Source organism: Syngnathoides biaculeatus, chromosome 19 (genome assembly GCF_019802595.1).
Source record: "Syngnathoides biaculeatus isolate LvHL_M chromosome 19, ASM1980259v1, whole genome shotgun sequence".
NCBI lineage: Eukaryota > Metazoa > Chordata > Actinopteri > Syngnathiformes > Syngnathidae > Syngnathoides > Syngnathoides biaculeatus.
This window is the reverse complement of record NC_084658.1, coordinates 9498000-9520206: the sequence shown is the minus strand read 5'-3', so window position 1 is coordinate 9520206 and position 22207 is coordinate 9498000. Positions and strand designations below refer to the sequence as shown.

Genomic DNA, 22207 nt, shown 5'->3' with positions numbered 1-22207 from the left:
TCATTAACACAACAATTACGCAATGATTTTACTGGTCTGGCCTATCCATCCATCCATTTTCTACACACCACTTTTTGAAACCCCTTACCGAAGCAAATAGCCAGCCATCCATTTTCTTTGCCACTTATCCTCACAAGGGTCGCGGGGAGTGCTGGAGCCTTTCTCAGCTGTCACTGGGCAGGAGGCAGGGTAAACCCTGAACTGGTTGCCAGCCAATTGCAGGGCACATCGAGACAAACAGTCGCCCTCACAATCACACCTCGGAGCAATTTAGAGTGTCCTATTAATGTTGCATGTTGCATGTTTTTGGAACGTGGTAGGAAACCGAAGTACCCGGAGGAAACCCATGCAGGCACGGGGAGAACATGCAAACTCCACACAGGCGGGGCTGGGATTGAACGCGGGTCCTCGGAACTGTGAGGCCAACACTTTACCAGCTGATCCTCCGTGCTGCCCGCTCTGGCCTACATGACACTAAATTAGACAGTATATGTGGCCCCTGCACTACACTCATGCTCTAAATTTATTTGTAGGTGTGAACGGAAGTGTGAATGTTTTTAACTGGTCGTGACCAGTCCAGGGTGTATCGCACATTTTTCCTAAAGTCAGTTGGTAGAAAATGGAAAGATAATTAAATGGGTTTTTTGTATGACAAATCGGGCTGGTGAGTAATCAGATAGGGGGTGCAGTTTTAATGAGGTGAGTATAAGTTTGGAACTGAGTGCAAGGAGTGATCTGATTTCCTGTGGGAGGGGTATCAGCAGGATGTGGCAGCTGCGGAGGGCGAACCCTCCATCTCTGATGATGGGGTGAGCAAGGGTGTGTCAGGCTTAGGTTGGAAGGGGTGATGGCAGAGCAATTTCGTGAGGTAGGAGCAGGCGATATTGCTTTTTAGGTGTACAGCAGGAGTGGTGTTGGATAGGGAGATAGTGCAGTTTTTATTTTGAGGTGATGTGGAGTGGGTGAAGGTGAGTAGACTGGCTGAGAGGGGGGTAGTCCAAAAACAATGGAGGCATACATAAGTGGCAAAGCGGTGGCGAGGGTTGTGTTGAAGTGCTCATTAGTTTTGAGGGTGCGAAAAAAAAGTTGTTTTGAGAAGCAATGAGGCCTAGGGATCGAGGTGGGTGGGGTTGACAGCATGTTCAACGGTGATGGGAGGAGTTCAGATTTATTGCAGTTGAGTGGTGAAGGGGAGTTGAAGATGATAGCATTTGAGGGGCATCGCTGGGGTGCCTGGCTCAGGGGTCAAGAGGGGGAACATTTAAAGAACACGTTGTTGGTTTAGCCCCCGCCCGTATCTTTTTTAAATGTGTGTTGGGGGCATGTGTGTTAAAGTTAAATGGCCAGGACACCTTTGAACACTCTTTGGAGGCTTTGACATATGTAATCGCTCTAAGTTGTTTGTGTTGCCCTTGAAATGTCACTAATACATCATGTTGACAGGGATTCATCACTGGTGTCAGAAATGATGTTACATAATCTACTCATCCATTTCTATGCCAACTGTTACATTGAAACTAATAGCTACTTAGTTGTGCTAAATATAGAATTCCAAAAATGACCATTCTCAGCAGAGTGACTACTTGCAAGACTCGGACAGTATTCGATCTAATTGATAAATGACAATCTGGGATCAGGATCTGTAGTTGCTACTGGATTTGAGTGAAAATGCACCCCATCAGGCCGGAATGCCACCCCAGGCCCATGCTCCCGACTTTCCCGGTGGGATCTCGTTTTTCACAGCCGGCTGCAATGATGACGGGCCCCAACATGTACAACGTACCGCAGCAAATCAGACCACCGGTGCACCTCAATAGTCATGCCGGCTTTCATAATCATAGTCAGGTAAGTGAGTACATCATTGGGGGGAAAATGTCACTGTTTGCCCGTATGGCAGTTTCTTGTCTTTTGAAATTTCATAATTACAATTGCATCATCTTGAAAATATAATGTACATGGCACCAAAACTCTTTGTCCTTTGTTACTGTAATCCAGTGGAATTCTTTGACTATTTGCAAGACGCATCCTAATTATCTGCTTTTTCACTTGTTCTGGTTTTGCAAGATTTATATCTCAGACCTAATAGTATTGGAAAGACAAATATATGTTTGCTTTTACAAATATTGTGTGCTCACGAATCTTGAAGTCCAAATTTAGCACTTGTTGATTTTCCCCTGCCTTTGAACAGCAACAACTGTCGCATCAATGGCCTGTGCAAAATGTCCTGGGCCCACATCCTCAACAAATGGTAGGATTCTGCAATTACCCTTCCTGTATATTGTAGTGTCTATGTATTGTTGGAGTGCACTTCTTGATGATTAGTTAACGGCGAATACATTTTTATTTCTTCCTCCTCCATTTCAGACACGCAGTACATGATGTTTCAGTATTTGTCAGACTCGCCATGATTACCGTAGCTATCACGATGATAGATTCCATTTTTCTATTGATCATTTGATCGAATAACTGGATAAAAATTGTATACTGTGGAATCATTTTTTTGCCGATTACTGTATTGAGTATTGTTATTTTGTATTTGTCCTTGATTAAACAAAACAAATGAATAATTCAGCAATATCTGAGAGGTAGTGATGTACTCATGCACCAACCTTTTAGAAACTGAGAACTGCTTCTTGGGTGCCGATTAATGCATCACGCTACTAGTCAATTACAAGTTATTTACACTACACCTGCAAATAATTTTAATGCAAAGCGCTACTACTTAGTTACAAGTTATTTGCGCTGCACCTGCAAATAATTTATCTCCTTAATGGAGTTAACTGGCTTATTTTGTTATATGCATTGATTATGAGTGAATTAATGGTTTGACCCATAACATACAAAATAGGGAAAAGTGTTGATCATTGTTTTCCAAAGTAAAATCAGATGTTTGCAAATGTCTTATTTTGATTAAACACAAAGATAATCAAGTCTGATTTATTGAAGGACAACAGAAAACAGGATGTTTATCACCGAAAGACCGGAATCAGGATTTGGATCATTTTAAGTCAATGGCTCCAAATAATTAATCAATAAACAAATTAGAATTTGATGACTGATTAATTGTGACACCTCTGATAACGACTGTATATTGTAGAATTTTCATTCCTTTGTTTATTTATTTTTTTGCAATGCATGTGAATGAATAAAAAGTAAAATGAATCCCATTGAAAATGCCAGCTTTTAAGCCTCTTGTGTGTTTCAGATGAGGGCGCCGTCAGGGATGATGATGACACCTGGGGCCCCTCAGATGGTACCTGTTGGATTTATGTGAGTTGAACCCTTTAAAAAAAAAAAAAAAACTACTGGTGAAACCAAATCCTGCTCACGTCATCACACAAACTTTCCATCTGAAATCCATGTGTAGGAATGGAGAAATTTTGTTTGAGCAGGTACATCCTTTGATGTCTGCAGCTCCTCCCCAAAACCTCTTCACAACAATGTAAGACATTTTCAACGGATACTTTAGATATAGCAAACAGTGGATATAAAAAAAAGTATACACACCACATTTCCAATGCCATGTTTTCAAGACAATCATTTCCCGAATATTCTGCAATCGATTATATTTGATATCCTGTATAGCACAGTCCCCGCCCCAAAGAAGCAACTTAGATATAAAAATGTGTTTTCACAAGTGTGCACACCCTCTTATAGCTGGGGTTATGGCTGCTCAGAATTAACAGCACACATCTGGCGCCCTTTTTAGTACCTCTGATTAACACCTCACAGACTTCCGATCTTCTCGAGGCCTTTCCCGACATTTTCACTTTGCTTTCTCGTCGAAGGTTTTGTGCTAACGCTGACTGATATTTATAACTGTTGACAATTCTCTCCACCTTGACTAAGGCCCCAGGTCCAGCTGAAGAAAAACATCCCCCAAAGCATGATGCTGCCATCACCATGCTTCGCCGTAGGTACGTCGTTCTTTCGGTGATGAGCGGTATTGTTTGTGCCCAGTATACTTTATGGCACTGCGAACAAAAAGTTAAAACATTGGTTTCACCTGACACATTTTCGCGCAAGCTTTGGGTAGATTTTAAGAGTTTGTGTGACAGGTAATCTATCTTGGTGAGATGTTCTATCTTATGTAAGATCAGGCTTCCATCTAACTCAAGACATCGTTGTCACGTGTACTAAACAGCCAAGTGCTTGCCCCGAAATTTCTGCAGTTCCTTCAATGTCGCAGTCAGCCTCTTGGAAGCCTCTCTGACCAGTTTTCTTCTCATCTTTTCATCAATTTTCGAGGGACGTCCAGTTCTTGGTAATGTCACTGTTGTGACATATGTACTGCACTCATTAATGACTATCCTGACTGTTTTCCATGATATATTCAAAGGGGAAATCCAGTGCTTTGCATGAACAGTGTATCCAATAGGTCATGTAATATGTACGCTGCCATTTTTGCGAGTCACATGACCTACATGCACGAATGTGACGTTTCCCTTGCTGCACCAAAGGCACGATTAAATGAGACACCATTATGCCCAGCCCTGATTTCTCGGATTTCTCCTCTTTTGATGAAGAAATAGCAGTATCGGTTGATCGGGAAGACGGAGGAATACTTCCATACAGATTTGAACCTGTGGCTGTAAATGTTGAAAATTCAGATGGTTCTTCGGGCGGACACAGAGTCTGACGAGCAAGCTCCGGTGGCTGGCCGTGAGCCAAGTTTCCAGGCAGCGGAGGCCGTTAGCCCCGGACGCTGAAGCTAGGCTAAAGGGCTCAGTTGAAGCTCGGCAAAAGGCCTCCGCAAACGGTAAAGGCGAGCCGCGAGGTCCGGCGGTGGGCCGCAAGCTGAGCATGTCCGAGGCTAACGACCTCCACCATCAGAGCTTCGCGGCCTGCCTTCGGCATTGGCGGAGGCCTTTAGCCAAGCTTCGGTGGCGGCGTTGGCCTTTAGCCTAACTTTGGCGTCTGAGGGTAAAGACCTCCGCTGCCTGGAAGGTCGGCTTGCGGCCCGCCGCCGGAGCTCGCTCACCAGTCTCCGCGTCATTCCTGTCAGAAGAACCATCCGTGGCTGCCGGTCCAGAGCTCCAGGGGGCCTTTGTTTAAGCACTTATGTCGCGTAGGCCTCCGAGTAGTCAGACTCCGCGTCGTTCTGCCTGAACAACCATTCGAATATTCAACATTAATTACAGCCACATGTTCAAATCTGTATTGCTCCGTCTTCCCAATCAACTGATACTGCTATTTCTTCATCAGATGAGGACAAATACGAGAAATTCGGTGCTGGGCATAAATGTGGTCACATGTCATCGAGACTTTGTTGCGGTACGGTACGCGTCACATCCGCGCATGTAGGTCATGTGACAAACAAATATGGCAGCGCCCCTGAAAATTCGGAATTGTCGAAAAAAATCTTCTCAAAATACTATTAAATGAGAGAGGATTTAAAATCACATTGTCAAAATAGGGTACGTATTACATGAGCTATTGGATACACTGTTCATGCAAAGCACTGGATTTCCCCTTTAATGGCTTGAGAATTATTTTGTAACTTATCTCCTGATGAATACTTTCAATGAGATCCTTCTGATGCCATCTTTGCAGACCGTGGTTTGTTTGTGCTGTATGATGTGACTACAAACATTTTAGGAAAAGCCGACTGGAACATCTCAATGTTATTTGAGGTTAATCAGAGGCACTTAAATGGTAATAGGTGTGTGCTGACTCACATTCAACACCAACTTAAAAGTGATGAATATCTTCTAAGACACACATTCTCAGTTACAAGATATTTGTGCTCTTGTGCAACCACATTATCTCAGTTATTTACTTTCCCCCCACAGAATCAGTTGTATTTGAAATTATTAATCTTGGCCTTAATTTTTAATTGCAAAAACCTGGCAGGTTGTGTAGACTTTTATGTAGTATGTGTGAATGTGTGTGTGTTGATTCAGATTAATGCCACATTTTTTTTCTTTAAAACATTGATTTTCTGAAACGTACCATAAACTACATTGCTTCCCTGAAAGATGCTTTTTTGTTCTTTTACTTTCAGCAATACAAGGAAGACTGAACACGTGCGGGAGCGGCCCTACATAAAGAAGCCACCAAACGCCTTTATGTTGTTCGCAAATAAGTACAGAGAAGTGGTCACCATGCAACTGGAAAAGAGAGACAGTGCATCTGTTCATGTGGCCCTTGGAAAAATGGTAGGTTATGTACCGAAGGAGGTACAGTACTTGTTCTTTTTCTTTTGGCTTGTCCCGTTAGGGGTCGCCACAGTGCGTTATCTTTTTCCATTTAAGCCTATCTCGTGCATCCTCCTCTCTAACACCCAGTGTCCTCCCTCACAACATCCATCAACCTTTTTTTGGTCTTCCTCTTGCTCTTTTTCCTGGCAGCTCCATCCTCAGCACCCTTCTACCAACATACTCACTCTCTTGCCTCTGAACATGTCCAAACCATCTAAGTTTGCTCTCTCTAACCTTGTCTCCAAAACATCGATCTTTGGCTGTCCCTCTGATGAGCTCATTTCTAATCCTATCCAGCCTGTTCACACCAAGCGAGAACCTCAGCGTCTTCATTTCTGCCACCTCCATTTCTGGTTCCTGTTGTCTCTTCAGATCCATCGTCTCAAATTCATACTTCATGGCTGGCCTCACCACCGTTTTATAAACTTTGCCCTTCATCCTCGCGGAGAATCTTCTCTCACATGTACAGTACAGTCAACGTAATTGACAATATGCTAACAGTTACACTCAAGGCATTTCAGAGGCTCGTTTACGACTGGACTCTCTGAATCTTTAGGGGAACTCAACAAATGGCATGAGCGAGCACTTGACAGTTCCAAGGAAAAACTCCCATTTACCAGAAATGATGTGGAATGAGATTTAGTATTGGGGGTGTCCGTTTGGATTTTGCTGTTGGGTTGAGAGAGAAACAGGAAGAAGGAGCGTTACAGAGTTACTTCTACAGCTACAGTAGAAGTACACAAATTCCAGTGGATTCACATGCTCAAGAAGCAAATTGCCGTCTCCCGAGCAACGAGTCAGAACTTCGAAATTCTTGGCAATAGACGTCCAACCACATCAATCCCAAAGCCAAATCCTGCCACACTGATTGCGCCTACTGATTCCCCACACAAAAGCAATATGCCCAGAATAAAAGTACAATGAGTACATCAGTTAGATCGTTGTCTCCAATGGAAACTTAACCCCTTAAAAAGGTAGGATATGTAAACAGCAAGTGATCCCCTCTGTGTCAGTGGTCAAGACCCGAGCACCCGCGACTCTTGTGAGGATAAGTGAGACGGAAGATGCATGAATAAATTAATGATTAAGAACAAACCTCACCCGGGCTGGTTCGAAAGGGCAGGAGCCCAATATCTGAATGGTTATACTTTAAAGATTCTAGGTACTCCCAAGTAAGCAAAAACTCTGCAACTAGTCTTGCGGGGTGCTATCGTGAAATACCACAAGTATTATGTGATGACAGATATTTAATTAAATCGCATTGTATATATTTTACAGGGAGAAAATGCAAAGAATTAATGCGGGAGATATTTCAGCCTCTCCTAGTTCTAGTCAGCACTTGAGTAGCAGCAAACTAGACCAGCGAAAGTCAGTACTGAGACTCTTGCAGCATGTCAACTGACTTTAAAAATAATCTTGATTATTTCTGCATCACCTTTTCCTCGTAAAAATGCAATTTTTTTTTTTTTGTGGGGAGAGGGGGACTTTCAGTCAAATGACATTCATTAGGCCAAAGCGTAGATACCTAGAAAAAGACTTGAATGGGAGAATTACAGTTCCTACTTCATGAACTCAAACTTGTTCCACTAGTATTCCATTGAGGAATAAAAAAAAGAAACTCTTGAACTACTTGTATTTATAATCTGCTCATTTTCAAAATATTTTTTTTACAACACGTCACTGAATTTCTGTATTTTAAGTTTTGGTAATACTGTACGTGCTTATGTTTTCCCACAGTGGAAGTTGCTACCCCAGGCAGACAGGGACAAATATTACGAAGAAGCCGATGCTCAGAAACGACGACATGCCCAACTGTATCCTCGCTGGTCCACCTGTGAAAACTATGTGAGTTCGACTTAACAGACTGCAATTCACACATTTAAGTGAATACAATTTTTACTTTTGATTGTCGGCTGTCAAATGAGGCCACAATAGGATTCTTTTTTTTTTGTAGGGGAAACGCAGAAAGCGGCGGAAAAGTAAAGTTCACGCCAGTGTTTCAAGTATGTCAACATCAAATCAACACAAATATGCCCACCACATACTCGAAACAACATTGAGTAGAGTTGAGTAGTTGATCATACTAGCGTGCAACACTATACTGAGGTGTCTTTGTTCTTGTGGAAATGCAAGCCAGATCACTGCTTGACTAAACTCTACCACTGATAGAAATGTGGTTTAAGATCTGGTTTATAGGCCTGATTTTATGCAACAAAATAAATGGGGTTATGCGATCCCTAAATCTAGCTTTATGAGCCACTGGCAAGATTTGTTGGTATCAGCTTTATTGTTCAATTTGGCAATCATTCATAGAGCCCATGGAAGAACTTCGTCTTCCACTTGATGATTCCCAGTTCTACAATTTCAGACTCTTGATTTTTAGTGGCTAGTTTTCTGTTGTCATTCTTGATTGTGAGTTTTGAACCCTGGTAATTTGTGCTCGGGTTGTCTTATTCTGAAAGCCTTTGCAGAAGTACTGTAGTTGTTGCTTTGGTCCTCTGTTGTTTCAAATAAATCCACATTAGTTTGTAAATGACCTCTTCAAGGGATCCTGGATTGTAATACCCTGTCTCTCTGGGATGGGATGAGAGGTTTTGCTCCAACGCAGAGGTGTCACTGCTAGTTTGTGCTACCATATGTTGGGTTGTAGCTCCTGTTCTGTATTGTCCAGTTTTTCATATTTGAGACTTGGTGTGTGCCTGGTTGGCTATCCTAGTGTTGTGTGATTCATGCACCCATGTCCTTTGAGAAATTGATGTACCTCAGACAATTGAGTTGAATCTACTGTCTGTCCAGCTAAAGTCCAATCATTCGCAAAAGATAAGTGAAGCTAACTGATAATTGTAGGTAGAACATCTTAAATACTTCATGGTTTCTTCCGCTTTCTCTTGGATATAGCATAGTACAATACTAACTGTTAAGTTGAGGTGGGAATGATTATTAGCTCATTCTTTTAAGACAGTGCTATCTATAGCCATTTTTGGTTTGATCAGTGTTGCTGTCTGTCAGTTTGAATAGGTAAAAAAAAGATTGTTTTTCGCTTGTTTTCTTTGCAGAGGATACACCAGATCCAGAAGGTCCTCACACCAATAGTATGTGCCTTTCTACAGTCCAGAAAGACATAATGGTATATGAAGAATTGGACTCTTCTTCAGAAGCAATGCATTACAATTCCCAGCCTCACTCCGCACTCGAGTCAGAAGAGTCCGTGGAAGCACTAAACGAGGAAAAGAAATTCATGCAGATGCCGTGTGTCAAAAATGAACTTTCAATTACTCCAGACGGACAGACTCCGGGAGAAACCCTTGAGAATGACCACACGCTGAATCTCCTCGATTGTATGCTTCTTTCCCCTGCTTCTCAGATTGAGCTCCAGAGTGTTGAAGATGGGTTCCAATTGTTACTGGAGCATTTTGAGCCTCAAGGGCTTCCGGCACATACAGAGGCCGAGGAGTATACCAAGCCTATGAGTTTAGGGGAATCACACCAGCTCATCATCAAGTTGTTTGAAGGTCCTTCGTTGCCAGGGAATCTAAAGGTAGAGACTCAGCTGGACCTGGCTATGCAGGGTCACACAGTAACAGCAGGCCCCTCTAAGCCTCTGAATAAACCGATCCAATTAGCGCTGGAGCACCTTGAGACACAACCGTCCATTGCTGAGAGAGGGCATCTTAAGGAAGAGATGCAACCATGTTTCATTGCACACTGCCAGACGTTGGTGGCAGGGACGGTAAAACAAGAGGTTTCGGATCAAGTACCACAAGGACAGCTTGAGACAACGTCTTCAACTGGACTCAGTGTAAAGGAAAAGACCCAAATGTCGACCACCCTACAGAGTCAGAAAATAACACAAGTATTCAATACCCTCACTGTGCAGAATCCTACAATAAATTCCTCCAAACTACTAAATCAAGACACAGAGATCCAAACACCATCAGGGGATTTTGAGACCTCCGCCAGAAGTCAAGCAGTGTCCATTCGGTCTGTGACTAAAGAAAAACTCTCCGTGCCACTGCAACATGTTGAGACCCCATCAGCTGGAACCCAGTCAAGAGATGGAGACCTCCTCCAGTGTCTTAGTTTTGGTGATGAGCTACAGTTCTAGTTCGTTGGTGTACTCCTGGAGGAGCCCGACTGACAATCTCCCATTACTGTGGTACTGCATGCGCAAGTCTGGTGTGGCGGAGAAATATGTTAGAATAGTACAGGACATGTATGAGGGCAGCAAAACAGCGGTGAGGTGTGCTGTTGGTGTGTCAGAATAATTTAAGGTGGAGGTGGGACTGCATCAGGGATCCGCGCTGAGCCCCTCCCTGTTTGCGGTAGTAATGGATAGGCTGACAGATGAGGTTAGACTGGAATCCCCTTGGACCATGATGTTCGCAGATGATATTATGATATGCAGTGAAAGCAGGGAGCATGCAGAGGAACAATTAGAAAGATGGAGACACGCACTGGAAAGGAGAGGAATGAAGATTGGCCGAAGTAAAACAGAATATATGTGCATGAATGTGAGGGGCGGAGGAGGAGGAGTAAAGCTGCAGGATGGAGCTGCCAGGCAAAAGAGCAAGAGGAAGACCAAAGAAAAGGATGATGGATGTTGCGAGGGAGGACATGAGGAGAGTGGGTGTTAGAGAGGAGGATGCACAAGATAGGCTTGGATGGAAAAAGATGACACGCTGTGGCGACCCCTAAGGGGACAAGCCGAAAGGAAAAGAAGATTTTCATCAATAACCACCAGACTATGCAGCCTGCCGGTTACCCTAAAGTGGGTACTAGTTTTTCAATTTTAGATTAGATAGCCTATAGTTCTTGATTTTTCTTTTCATTATAAATGTTAACAAAGTATCGCATGATTGTACAGTCTTTACAGCGCATCGAAATGACCAATTAAATATGTTTTATAACTTAGTACTTTTTCAATTAGCTGCTCCGGTATTTGTCACTTGGCATATTTTGCTTCAGAGTGCAAAACGGCGCAGCAACGCAGTTCAGACCTCAAAAGTTTTTACTTTTTTTGTTTTGTTTTTAGAAACTTTATGACATTTATTAGAATAGCAAATTGCCATTTTTGGTAGAGACATTGATTTACGTGTCTAAATCTAGCTTTTAATGGAATTATGTAATTTATATGTTCCTTATATATATGTTCTGAAGTATAAATCTGCATGACCATTGTAAATGTATAAACATAGTGATGCAGTTTTATGGTAATATAAATATAAGGACAAAAAATGTATTTTTGTATCATTATTATTAAGGGATGCATAGTGTGTCAAACAGTCTTGAGAATCTACTGTATTTCCAACCTTTATGGCACCACAACTACAAGCAGAACTAATAAGACTTTGTGTGTAGTTGCTAAATTTTCCGTATACAATATATTTCTCTTAGTATACTGTGTATATACTCATTTGTGCTGCAATATAACAAAGGTTGATGAATGGATAGAATTAACTTGCATGTGTGCTGTACGATTTTGGAGTCTGGATAGTTCTAATTTTCTGTATCCATTTGTGCTGGTATACTATGTATAAATTATACTATACACCCATATATGCTGCTATGTATCGATGACGATGGATGAACACGTCGAATAAACCTATTCAAATTCTAACCCTCACACTCTTGGCTCCTTTTTGATGGTCAGTATTTTTGACATCTGATTTCAAAATGAGTTTTCCATCCATTTGTAGATTTACATGCTTACATAACACTGATATGGAAACAAACTACTGTACAATGTGGCCCAACTCAAAAATGAGTTGGACACAACAGACAGCTTGCCGGTGCTGTTTAAATCTCAAAGTTCCCAACTTATTTTATTGTCCTGTTTTTTATTGTCCTGTTACATTACTGTGTTTTTCTGATGCCTTTTACTCAATGTCCCTCATATGAGATTAAAAACCAAGGGTGCTCGGGCCTGTCAGTCATTGCCCCCAAATTGTGGAATGCGTTTCCTTTTGAGCTCAGTGTTGCCACTACAGTGTAAAAAAAAAAAAAAAAAAAAAAAGCATTTACAGAAATTTTTCTGAGGTAAGCATTCTAGAATGAGGTTATTGTTTTTAACTCGATTTGTTTAGATATGATTTATGTGCCTGTATGAAATTTAGATATGATTTATGTACCTGTATTAACTCAAATCTTGCGATTTTTGTACCTTATATGTGTATGACTCTATTTTAATTGTGTGAAGCATTTTGTGAGTCCTCGGTGAAAAGTGCGACATAAATAAAATGTAAATTTTGTTGAATATTTTATTTTAATATTTTTTTAATATATATTAATATTAACAAATTACTACTGTTGTTAAGTCATCAGTGTTAGCAGTGAACTCGCCACAGGGAAGGAGTGGGCTTCCGAAATCCAACCGATATGAAACATAGAACCATTGGTTCCGTCATGATCTTATTTCAAACAATGTTTTTTTTTCTTCCTTTTCTTATGGGTCATTTCACTGTAGCACTGCCAAACAAAACTCAAGAGTAAGACACAAATTACCAATCATAATGACATAATATTTACACGTTTCATTGGAGGCTAAACATCTTAAATGCTCGGCGCCGAGTGACGGTCCCGCCCACTCGTTGTTGGTCATTTATAGTCCAGCGTTAGCATAAAACGGGACGAGATCTTGGGCCAAGCCAACAGGTAATTTTACACAAGTGAATAAGCGTAAAACATCCTGATAAATAATTTGTAGCGTAAAACGTCTTGAGAATAATTTGTTGATGTCCTGACTCTAGTGACTGCGGACTTGATAGGTTTGACGAGACATCGCCACACCTCCTCAGCAGTCTGCATTGAAGTGTCATTTAACGTTCATATTAAAATTGACATGCTACATGTTGGAAATAATGTTACTGGATTAATCGAACTCCCAGTGTATACTTATGTCTATGGCATAGTTTTCTTACGAGTATGCAAAAATTTCATGCAGTCGTAGAAAGCATTAGTGTGGGGGGGGTAACAGTCGTTCTACTCGTGCACTGATCTGCGTTCTAGCTGTTGGGGCTATTTCAAATAGTATTTGTACACGTTTTGTCTTCACTCGTAGGACATCTTTACATATTCCCCTGTGGTGTTTCACTTGTATTTCTAATACAGATGTGGGAGTGCACAGTTTTTACCTCACTAGTGTCATATTTTTCTACAGTACTGTAGAAGCGGAAACACATTACCAGTAAAGACAAAGTTGTTCTACTGAGTACTGAATTCTCTTACTAGTGAGGACAAAGAATGTATGTACAAGGACATGGACCTTAAACTGGATAAAAAAAAGCTATTAAATAAAGGCTCAGATGGGTTTCCATACCTCAAGTGGTATGGAATTAGGGGGGGTTTGGTTTATGAAGTTCACAGTATGCACTGTTTTTACAAATACTACACAATGAAGTACGTGATTTGCGCAGTGGCTTAAAAATATGTCTCCACGCTGCACAAGATGGCACAATAAATTTCTGATACTTAATGTTTTTTATTTGATTGTTTTAGATTTGTGGCCTGTGGCAAATATTTACAGTAATTTGGACTTCACTGCATTGGCGTAGGTTAATAATAGGCCATTGTTGGATTAAAGGCCGATTTGTGTACAAATTCAGCCATAGCAACGGAAATTTCATTGTAAACCGAAGACCCCCATTACAATGAAAAATACAGTATAAGTGGCTCCAAATTCTTCCTCTCTATGGCTTACTTTGTGTGTTTCATTCCTGAGCTCATCGACCAGGTACCATGGCTTCTGTTGGGGTCCCTTCTGGGACCTCCTATTGGCCCAGCAGGGTGGAGCTGACCGTCTCCTGCGAGAACCTCATGGACATGGACGTCTTCTCGAAGTCTGACCCTTTGTGTGTCCTCTATATCAACGCGTCTGGCTCACAGTGGCACGAGGTTTGAAGTGTACCAACGCAAAACTACTCCTACTCGTACAATACTTACAAAAGGTTCGAGATCATGGCTTTTGGGTCCTGCTGTTGATCAATTGCTATGTGTTGCTACGTGTCAAAATGTGAACACCATAACGAAGAGGCCTCTTTGAATACCAATTAGAATTTAAATTTGATGGTCAATTCATGGAATAACATCTGTTGTGTATTTTGCTGCTCAGATCCTTGTTGGAGAACAGCGAGTTGTTCATAAAGCACTGAAATGTTGAACAATTAGATGCACATTTAAAAATGTAAAGAATTAATTCCACTTCGAAGGATTATAGTGAATATTCCAACCTTTTTTGTGAGTAATGTATATGTTGTGCATTTCGTTCTTACACGACAGACAACCATTGCCTAACATGTTTGCCTATGTTGGTGAATCAGTTAGGGCGCACAGAGATGATCCTAAACTGCTTGAATCCAAAGTTTGCAAAGAAGTTTGTCATCGACTATTATTTCGAGACTGTCCAGAGGGTCAAGTTTTGCGTGTATGACATAGACAACAACACATATGACCTGGAAGATGATGATTTTCTCGGCGAGCTTGAATGCACTCTCGGCCAGGTGAGCCTTTACAATTTACTGACAATAATGCCATTGTTCCAACTTTTGACTATTATTTGTTGCTGCTCATTTTGTGTCCAGATTGTTTCCAACAAGCAGATGACGCGACCGTTAATGTTGAAGAATGGGAGACTTGCAGGTCGTGGTACAATTACAGTAAGTGTTTATGGTGTACCTCTTGATGGTGTCAGAAGAATTTAAGGTGGAGATGGGACTGCATCAGGGATCCGCGCTGAGCCCCTTCCTGTTTGCGGTAGTAATGGATAGGCTGCCGGATGAGGTTAGACTGGAATCCCCTTGGATTCTTGCATTATTCTGATGAATAACATGATTTAAAGACTCAGTCATTTACCCGTGACCATTAAATATATTTAAAATGTAACAATTGTTGAATTTACTGTGAAATTTTGTCCAATCGCCATCTTTGTTGGGCCTGGTTAACAGCTGAACTGTGTCCTCTATACCCACCCTTTTCCCCATTGACACCCTACGCTATGTTGCTAGACAGAATTTGAAAAAGAACAACAAAGGGGAATTGGAAGGGCAGACATTTTTTTGGTCCCACAAGCCCCTCAAAAAAATTTGCATATGCCAGCTACGCCCACTATGCAGTTTGTATAGCAGACTACAAGTGGGCCTTTGATTGGAACGGGAAGTCAGCAAAACATTCAGGATTTTATGGCAAGTATTGCCAGGAAATTACATGTGTATTAAAAAAATTGTAATTTCTCTTTTTCTAGATTAGCGCTGAGGAAATATCAGATACGAGGGTGGCAAATTTTGAGGTGTCTGCTCGAAGGCTGGACAAAAAGGTATCAAGACTCATCTTGAATCTATATTTGGCATAAGATGACATCGAGGCATTTGTATGATCTGTTTTCTCAGTTTTTTTGGTGGTCGGACCCTTTTCTGGAGTTCTACAAGCAGACAGACACTGGATGGCAGCTGTCTCACAGGACAGAGGTACCCATGCCACTCCACTACGACACTTTTTATTCCTTTGAAATATCATGTGGTGTTTGGATTTGTTCTGACAAAGGTTATACACAACAACCTCAACCCTACATGGAGACCCTTTCGCATCTTTTTGCGATCACTCTGCGGAGGAGACGTTGAGAGAACTATAAAGGTAAAATGTTTCATTCTATTTAAATTTTGATGATAGTTTGAATTGCAGTCTATTAACATGCCCATTTTTATTCATCCACCACCCTAGAAGATTGCTGAGATGTATGAAGTTTTTGGTTCCGCTTGTTTGAAATGTCACGCTACTGCTACCTACTAATGATACTAATAAGTCATCTGGTGATTGCGTTTTCTCTTCATCTTACAACTCTTCCTCACTTAATACAAGAGGGTACTTGGAGCCCAGCCGGATAAACGATGTGCGTGTGTTTGCACAGTTCATGGCGTCATCACATTAAGGTCTGCCTTTTTGATTTTTCCTTCCCTCAACTACTTTTTTTTTCCCTGTATTACATTTATAATGGTTGTGTTTGACTTTTGACTGCTGTTTGATCAATTGAACACTCAGGGACTGATTTACCAAGATAGCTGCCACTAAACTTTACATTCACTCGCGCACACTGTTAATGACAGGCGTAAACGTGGGGAATGTAGTATAAAAGTGGAACTTGCGCTCTTGGGAGAGTTGATGGTTTTCATCATGGAACATTGGTAAGACTGGACCTGAAGTGCAAAATTTAGGTTTGAAGCGATTGAATTGCAAGTGTTAGTGCTACAGGAAAAAGAACATACTGCTGAGTTACAGAAACGATACAAAAACATCAACTGCATCAAAGCCGTTTGTTGTTTGCATTAACTTGTCCCGAGTGGGTGGGAATGGACTGTTTTCGACCACATGACTACATCCGGGACACCTGACCGTGTTGGATGGGTTCACTCTACTGACGCCTTGTTCACTCCAATGCTTTTGCATATAGACCAGAGTTACACAAATGTTCACACGACTGTTAAAAGTGACGCATCACGGCTAAAAAGACTTTGGAAAGTCAAGAAACTGTTACTATTATGCCTAGGAGAAACACAAATGGAGCACACAACTGTGGGAGTCGGTAACCTATCCAGATATCGTCCACTATCTCCTCTTCTCGACAAGTGCTTATACCGTGGACTAACTAAAGAATTACAAAGGTCTGGAGACCTACAACCAATTCATGGCCTTCCTGGGTAGTATTGCGTTTAAAACTTGTGACAGCACACTTGAAATACTCCTCCGGGAAGGGCCAATTGAAAGTAACTTTGTAATTTGTGATGCGGAATGACCTTCCTGTTACTGGCCCCAAGTCAGGCCTCATATCATTCGGAACACCACTTGATTTTTATTTTAAGGCACTTGGACAAAACAACCAACAATATGTTTTGAAGAGTATCTTGGTAGCACCACTCCAAACATACGTTTTTGTCATCGTTTACAGTTCGGGCCAGTTTTCGTTACGTCATGCTGCACAATAAGACACATACATTTATCGGAAAATTTAGATTTCTTTGGCTTATTACTGTATATTTATAGCCTATATAATTTTTCATGAACTGTAATTGTGAATTTGCTGCTGCATTAGTAATTTTCTGACATACAAATGTCTGTAACATCACCACCGTAGAACTCAACTTCATAAACCGAGGACACCATATACAATCTGCAATCAATAAGGATTCAACTGGAATATTTCAATTCAGATCTGGAATGTTTGCGATGGATATTTTTAACGATGTTTATTGTGCACTTACAAAGGTTAAAAATATTTTTTGTACAGTAAATAATTTCTTGATAGTGACAGTTGGTCTGTTATTTTCTGTATTTTTCTGTGAATTTAAGGGATTTACTTGGGTATTTTGTGGTATTTAAAAAGTAATATGGCATGAATTAATTACACCTCAGCTTTCAAGTCGTTTAAAAAAAAAAACATTTCGGGACATATACTGTTTTAGTTTTGATTCAAACGCTTTTTACTTTTTCTGACTGTCTCTTATGCATCACAGGTCCTTGTCTCAAGAAATGTGTTTTTGTGTTCAGGTTGACTGTTATGACCATCATGTCAATGGCGCTCACCGCCTCATTGGAAGTTTTAAAACCACCCTTGCCGAAATGCAGACTGCAACACACGTCTCCCCTGTAAGAACTGTTTACCTTTCTTCACGGTCACTGCTTTAGTGTGATTTTTTTTTTTTTTTTTTTTTTTTTTTAATTGGATTGTTGTCTGTATTTTTTACATATGACTCGTGTCCCCTCACGACAGATTGAGTTTGAGTGCATAAACCCAAAAAAGCTGAAGAAGAAAGACTATAAAACCTCTGGAGTCATTTACATTAAGAGCTGTCAGGTATGTGATTCTGTGTACCAGACTTCATGTTCTTACTGAATTCAGCTGTATTATAATACAATAATATGATATATGTGCTTATGTTTACTCCCTCCAGGTGGAGAAGGAATACACCTTCTTGGATTACATCATGGGAGGTTGCCAACTTAACTTCACTGTGAGCGCCACAATTAACTTCATTTTTTTTAATCATTTTTTCCCCCATTTTCACTAATAATTGTTTCTATTCCATTTCATGATTTAAAATGGTACATTTTATGGTCGGATATATTGGACACTTGTGCTTTAAATCTACAGGAACTAAGGATATATATTTTTAATTTATTAACCATTATTAATCCGGGTACAATACTGGCGAACTGATTATTTTTCAATGCTGATCTGCCTGCAGACAATAATGTAGAAATGTACTTTTGAATAAATTTTAATTGGAGTAGGCCCCTCAACGGCTACTTTATGACAATGTAGATGGGGGCATGGCTCACTACCTTTTGCCTTGTAGTTAATTCCAAAGGTGTTTGTTACGCTTCAGTTCAGGGGTCAGTCAGTCAAAATTTTCTAGAACAAACTCTTCCAACAGCAGGTAACAGATTAATTTTTTTTAGATTGATGAATCTGTGTTTCCCAAGACTTATAGTGGCCTCGACAGCAAAATGTGAAAGATGTTATGTTAAATGTATCTACAACTCTCTCTCTCAGCACTGAATGCTTTGAACCTTCTTGTTTTGCGTACTTGGGCCAGATTGCCATTGACTTCACTGGTTCTAATGGTGATCCCAAATTACCCAATTCCCTCCACTATATCAACCCTGAGGGCTATAATGAATACCTGTCAGCAATCTGGGCAGTGGGTAGTGTCATCCAGGACTATGACAGGTACGCTGAACTCTACTTTAAATATGGTTGTTTTATGTATAATGACAAAATAACAAACATCATTTGAATGACTTTTGTTGGGAAAATTAATCAGATTGATGCAAAATGTCAGTTATTATAATGTTGACACATCCAAAGATTTTTGGTGTTTGAGTAATAACATTTTCTCATGATGCAATGTTAAATTTCAAGCATGAAAACTGATGCAGCAAAAGGTCTTGGAACAAAAAAAAAAAACAGCATCAGGGCCAATATTTTTGGCAAAGTAGAAACAGAGCCAAGTGGGTGTAAACACCCGGAAAAACTGACTCATTGTTTATTTTGCCATTTTCACTCTTGAATGAATGGTGTTGTCACCACTTGTTCTTTTTGTATCCATATCTCTTTAGTAACAAGAAGTTTCCAGTTTTTGGGTTTGGAGCCCAGATTCCTGCAGCTTGGAAGGTATTGAAAAATGATCCAGGAAGACATGGTGATACATCCAGGCTAAAATATCTGTAAAAACAAAATGTGCATTGACATGAGATATTCATTGCATACATCCTAAATTTGAGTATTGTAATACTACACTCATATTGCGACGTATGTTATGAACAAAAACAATACTGTAATACATCACAATCAGGTAAATAATTGGGGTTTTAAATAAAGCTTTGGAATCCCAAAATTCAGTTTGCATTATATGGTCAACAAAATTATTTTTATAGATGTATTTGGGAGTTTTATTGTTGTTGTTTTGTTCATCTGAGCGGACAGCCTAATGAGAACCTGACAAGCATTCAGGGTTATGGTTGCAGTGACCAAATTTGATGTTGGTTCTCCATGGCAGTGGTTTGTGTTTTTAACTTAGATGCTCTGGAACAATCTTATTTTGCCAACTGTTATGTGCACACAGGTTTCCCACGATTTCCCCGTCAATTTTAATCCATCAAATCCATTCTGTGATGGTAAGAAAAAAAAATGTTTTTTTTAGAAATCCTTATCAACCTCGGTGCTGCCCCCAGTTGCGAGTGCATTTGTTGATCGCAGGGATTGAAGGTGTGATGCGTGCCTATCAGCAGTGTCTGCCCCAACTGAAGCTCTGGGGCCCCACCAACTTCTCCCCAATTATCAACCGCGTAGCCTGGATTGCCAAGCAAGGTCTCTACCAGAATACAGCTGCGGTACGTATACTTTATTAGTTAGAAAGCATTCAAACTGTAAATTGAAAACTGATGGAGACATATGACTGTTCACACTCACATTATAGCACATTGTTACTAAGTGGGATCACCATGGGATCTCCTTAATGGATTTCTTTGGGGGACCAAGTCAACTTGCGGTCACGGTGCAAAACATGCTGAAAACAATTCAATATGCTGTAGGTCAACATATACTCCGGTGCAAAACTGTAAATGTCAACTTCATGGTATTAGTAAGAGAAAAGCAATCAGTACAGTATGACCCCCCCCCCTTGTCTCCCCCAAAAAACAACTGATATCTTGTCACATTAAAATTTAAACATAAAATAAAAAAAAAGTACTTACAGTTTCAAATAAAAGTATGCTATGTTTCAACATTTTAACTTTTTGGGCAAACTAATAAAAATGTTTTCTGACAACTCTGCACCACTCACTTGATCCCTTATATATTTTATTTTTGCGGGGAAACAAACAACATCGCTACATCTTGCGGATGCGTGCGTTCCACTGAGCAGGACCAATATTAATGTGAGCAAAGTTTAACAATGTGCTATGACTGGTAGTCTAAAATATTTCTGTCTTCCCCTCTGGGCTTGCAGCAATACTTTGTGCTGCTCATCATCACAGATGGCGTGATCACAGACATGGACTTGACACGCAAGGCAATCGTTGAGGCCTCTCGCCTGCCTTTGTCCATCATCATAGTGGGTGTTGGTGGCGCAGACTTCAGCGAAATGGAGTTCCTGGACAGCGATGACAAACCGCTGCTTTCGCCCAGCGGGGAAGCCGCTGCACGGGATATAGTCCAGTTTGTGCCTTTCAGACATTTCCATGTAAGTAGCAACCTGCATAACGCTCTAGTATCATCATATATGAATTCTTAATTGTTAAAACTGTGCAGTTAATACATCTTGTCGTTATGTAAATGTGTTTACTTATCAGTTGGACCCTGGAGCAGATGATTATTTCTTAAGGTTAATTGTTTACAAATAGCAGTTGTGACTGACATTTGAGGTTCCACTGCAATCGAGGATTGAGTTTATTCGATGTAACCCAATTGATACCCATGTCCAATCAGGCCATTGAATGTTATTATTTGTGTAATTTTTCATTGCAGGGAAACAATGTGGGGCTTACACACAGTGTCCTCGCAGAGCTGCCTGAGCAAGTGTCATCCTTCTTTAATTCTTATAAGTTGAAACCTCCAAATGTATGTGGCTAGTAAAGGTGATCTGAGAATGGTGGGCAAAAATGACCCCCAAATGCCTTGTAGAAAAATATTTATCTGCATCTCCATCAATCTTGCGCCATTTTAGCCTATTGTCACTGCTTTTTGTTTCAAATATTTAATTTGTTTTTAATTTTAAAAAAATATCTCACTGGAGAGATGTTTTTCTGAAGCCATTAGACATTGTTGTTGCATGTGTAAGGAGTAGTTGTTGCATGATTTAACTCATCACCCAAATGTATTTATAACAATGTGACATAATGTTGTCGACAAAACCGTCACTTTCACCATATGAATTTCTTTTTACAGTAAATAAAAGCCTAACATAAAAATGTTTTTTTTTATTATATTGAGATACATTACATTCCTCAACCCGCAAGCCCTAAAAATTTGTTTGACAACTTTGAGTTTCATTTTAGAATGAATGTTTTTCATGGGATATCACATAATTAAATACTCCCACAATGATGGGCCATCAACTGCAATTTTTTCTTTTTTTTTTTTTTTTTTTGCTTATTGGCACAAGCCCAAAGCTTTTATGCCATCATCACTGAATGCGATTCCAGACAATTTCTAATTGTATTTAAAAAAATGCCATTGGTGTGATTCAGTATTGGCATAGTGCCCCTTTTGTATGGAATGCTGCTGTGTTTATACCAAACTTACCTTTTGGAATTATTGTAAAAAAAAAAAAAAAAAAATCAACTTCGACTTAATGTGATGATTACGTTTTTTTCCCACGTGTTTGGGAGATTTTATTATGGCCAGCACAAGCCTAAAACATTTGAGATTTGGATGGGGTTAATCAGAGGCCCTTTAAATAGTGTCAGGGGCTGACTGTTATTTAACTTGCGTTTGAATGGTTAACTCTGCACACAGCCAC

General features: G+C 40.4%; 2 protein-coding genes across 10 annotated transcripts; both read left to right on the top strand.

Moving 5' to 3' along the window:
• Position 1: 1 nt before the first annotated feature.
• On the top strand, positions 2–11795 carry LOC133492428 (uncharacterized). Of its 3 annotated transcripts, XM_061804571.1 has the most exons (11): positions 2–1845; positions 2189–2248; positions 3206–3270; positions 3368–3442; positions 3850–3917; positions 4145–4264; positions 5554–5662; positions 6005–6158; positions 7938–8045; positions 8155–8203; positions 9257–11795. In XM_061804571.1, the coding sequence occupies exons 1-11, from the start codon at positions 1669–1671 to the stop codon at positions 10303–10305; spliced, it is 2034 nt and encodes a 677-aa protein (XP_061660555.1). In that variant the 5' UTR covers positions 2–1668; the 3' UTR covers positions 10306–11795. The 3 variants fall into 3 exon arrangements, with proteins under 3 accessions (XP_061660555.1, XP_061660556.1, XP_061660557.1); XM_061804572.1 differs by lacking the exons at positions 3850–3917; positions 4145–4264; positions 5554–5662 and having other exon boundaries at positions 2–416; positions 1683–1845; positions 9257–11792; XM_061804573.1 differs by lacking the exons at positions 3368–3442; positions 3850–3917; positions 4145–4264; positions 5554–5662 and having other exon boundaries at positions 2–416; positions 1683–1845; positions 9257–11793.
• A 902-nt stretch (positions 11796–12697) lies between these two features.
• Positions 12698–21812, top strand: LOC133492430 (copine-3-like). Of its 7 annotated transcripts, none has more exons than XM_061804578.1 (16): positions 12698–12851; positions 13918–14090; positions 14516–14695; positions 14777–14851; positions 15436–15507; positions 15581–15658; positions 15735–15824; positions 17733–17831; positions 17956–18039; positions 18137–18196; positions 18782–18915; positions 19305–19359; positions 19811–19862; positions 19945–20078; positions 20696–20929; positions 21214–21811. In XM_061804578.1, the coding sequence occupies exons 2-16, from the start codon at positions 13935–13937 to the stop codon at positions 21316–21318; spliced, it is 1608 nt and encodes a 535-aa protein (XP_061660562.1). In that variant the 5' UTR covers positions 12698–12851; positions 13918–13934; the 3' UTR covers positions 21319–21811. The 7 variants fall into 7 exon arrangements, with proteins under 7 accessions (XP_061660562.1, XP_061660568.1, XP_061660563.1 ...); XM_061804583.1 differs by lacking the exon at positions 12698–12851 and adding an exon at positions 14308–14432 and having other exon boundaries at positions 13956–14090; XM_061804584.1 differs by lacking the exon at positions 21214–21811 and having other exon boundaries at positions 20724–20857.
• The last annotated feature ends 395 nt before the right edge of the window (positions 21813–22207 follow it).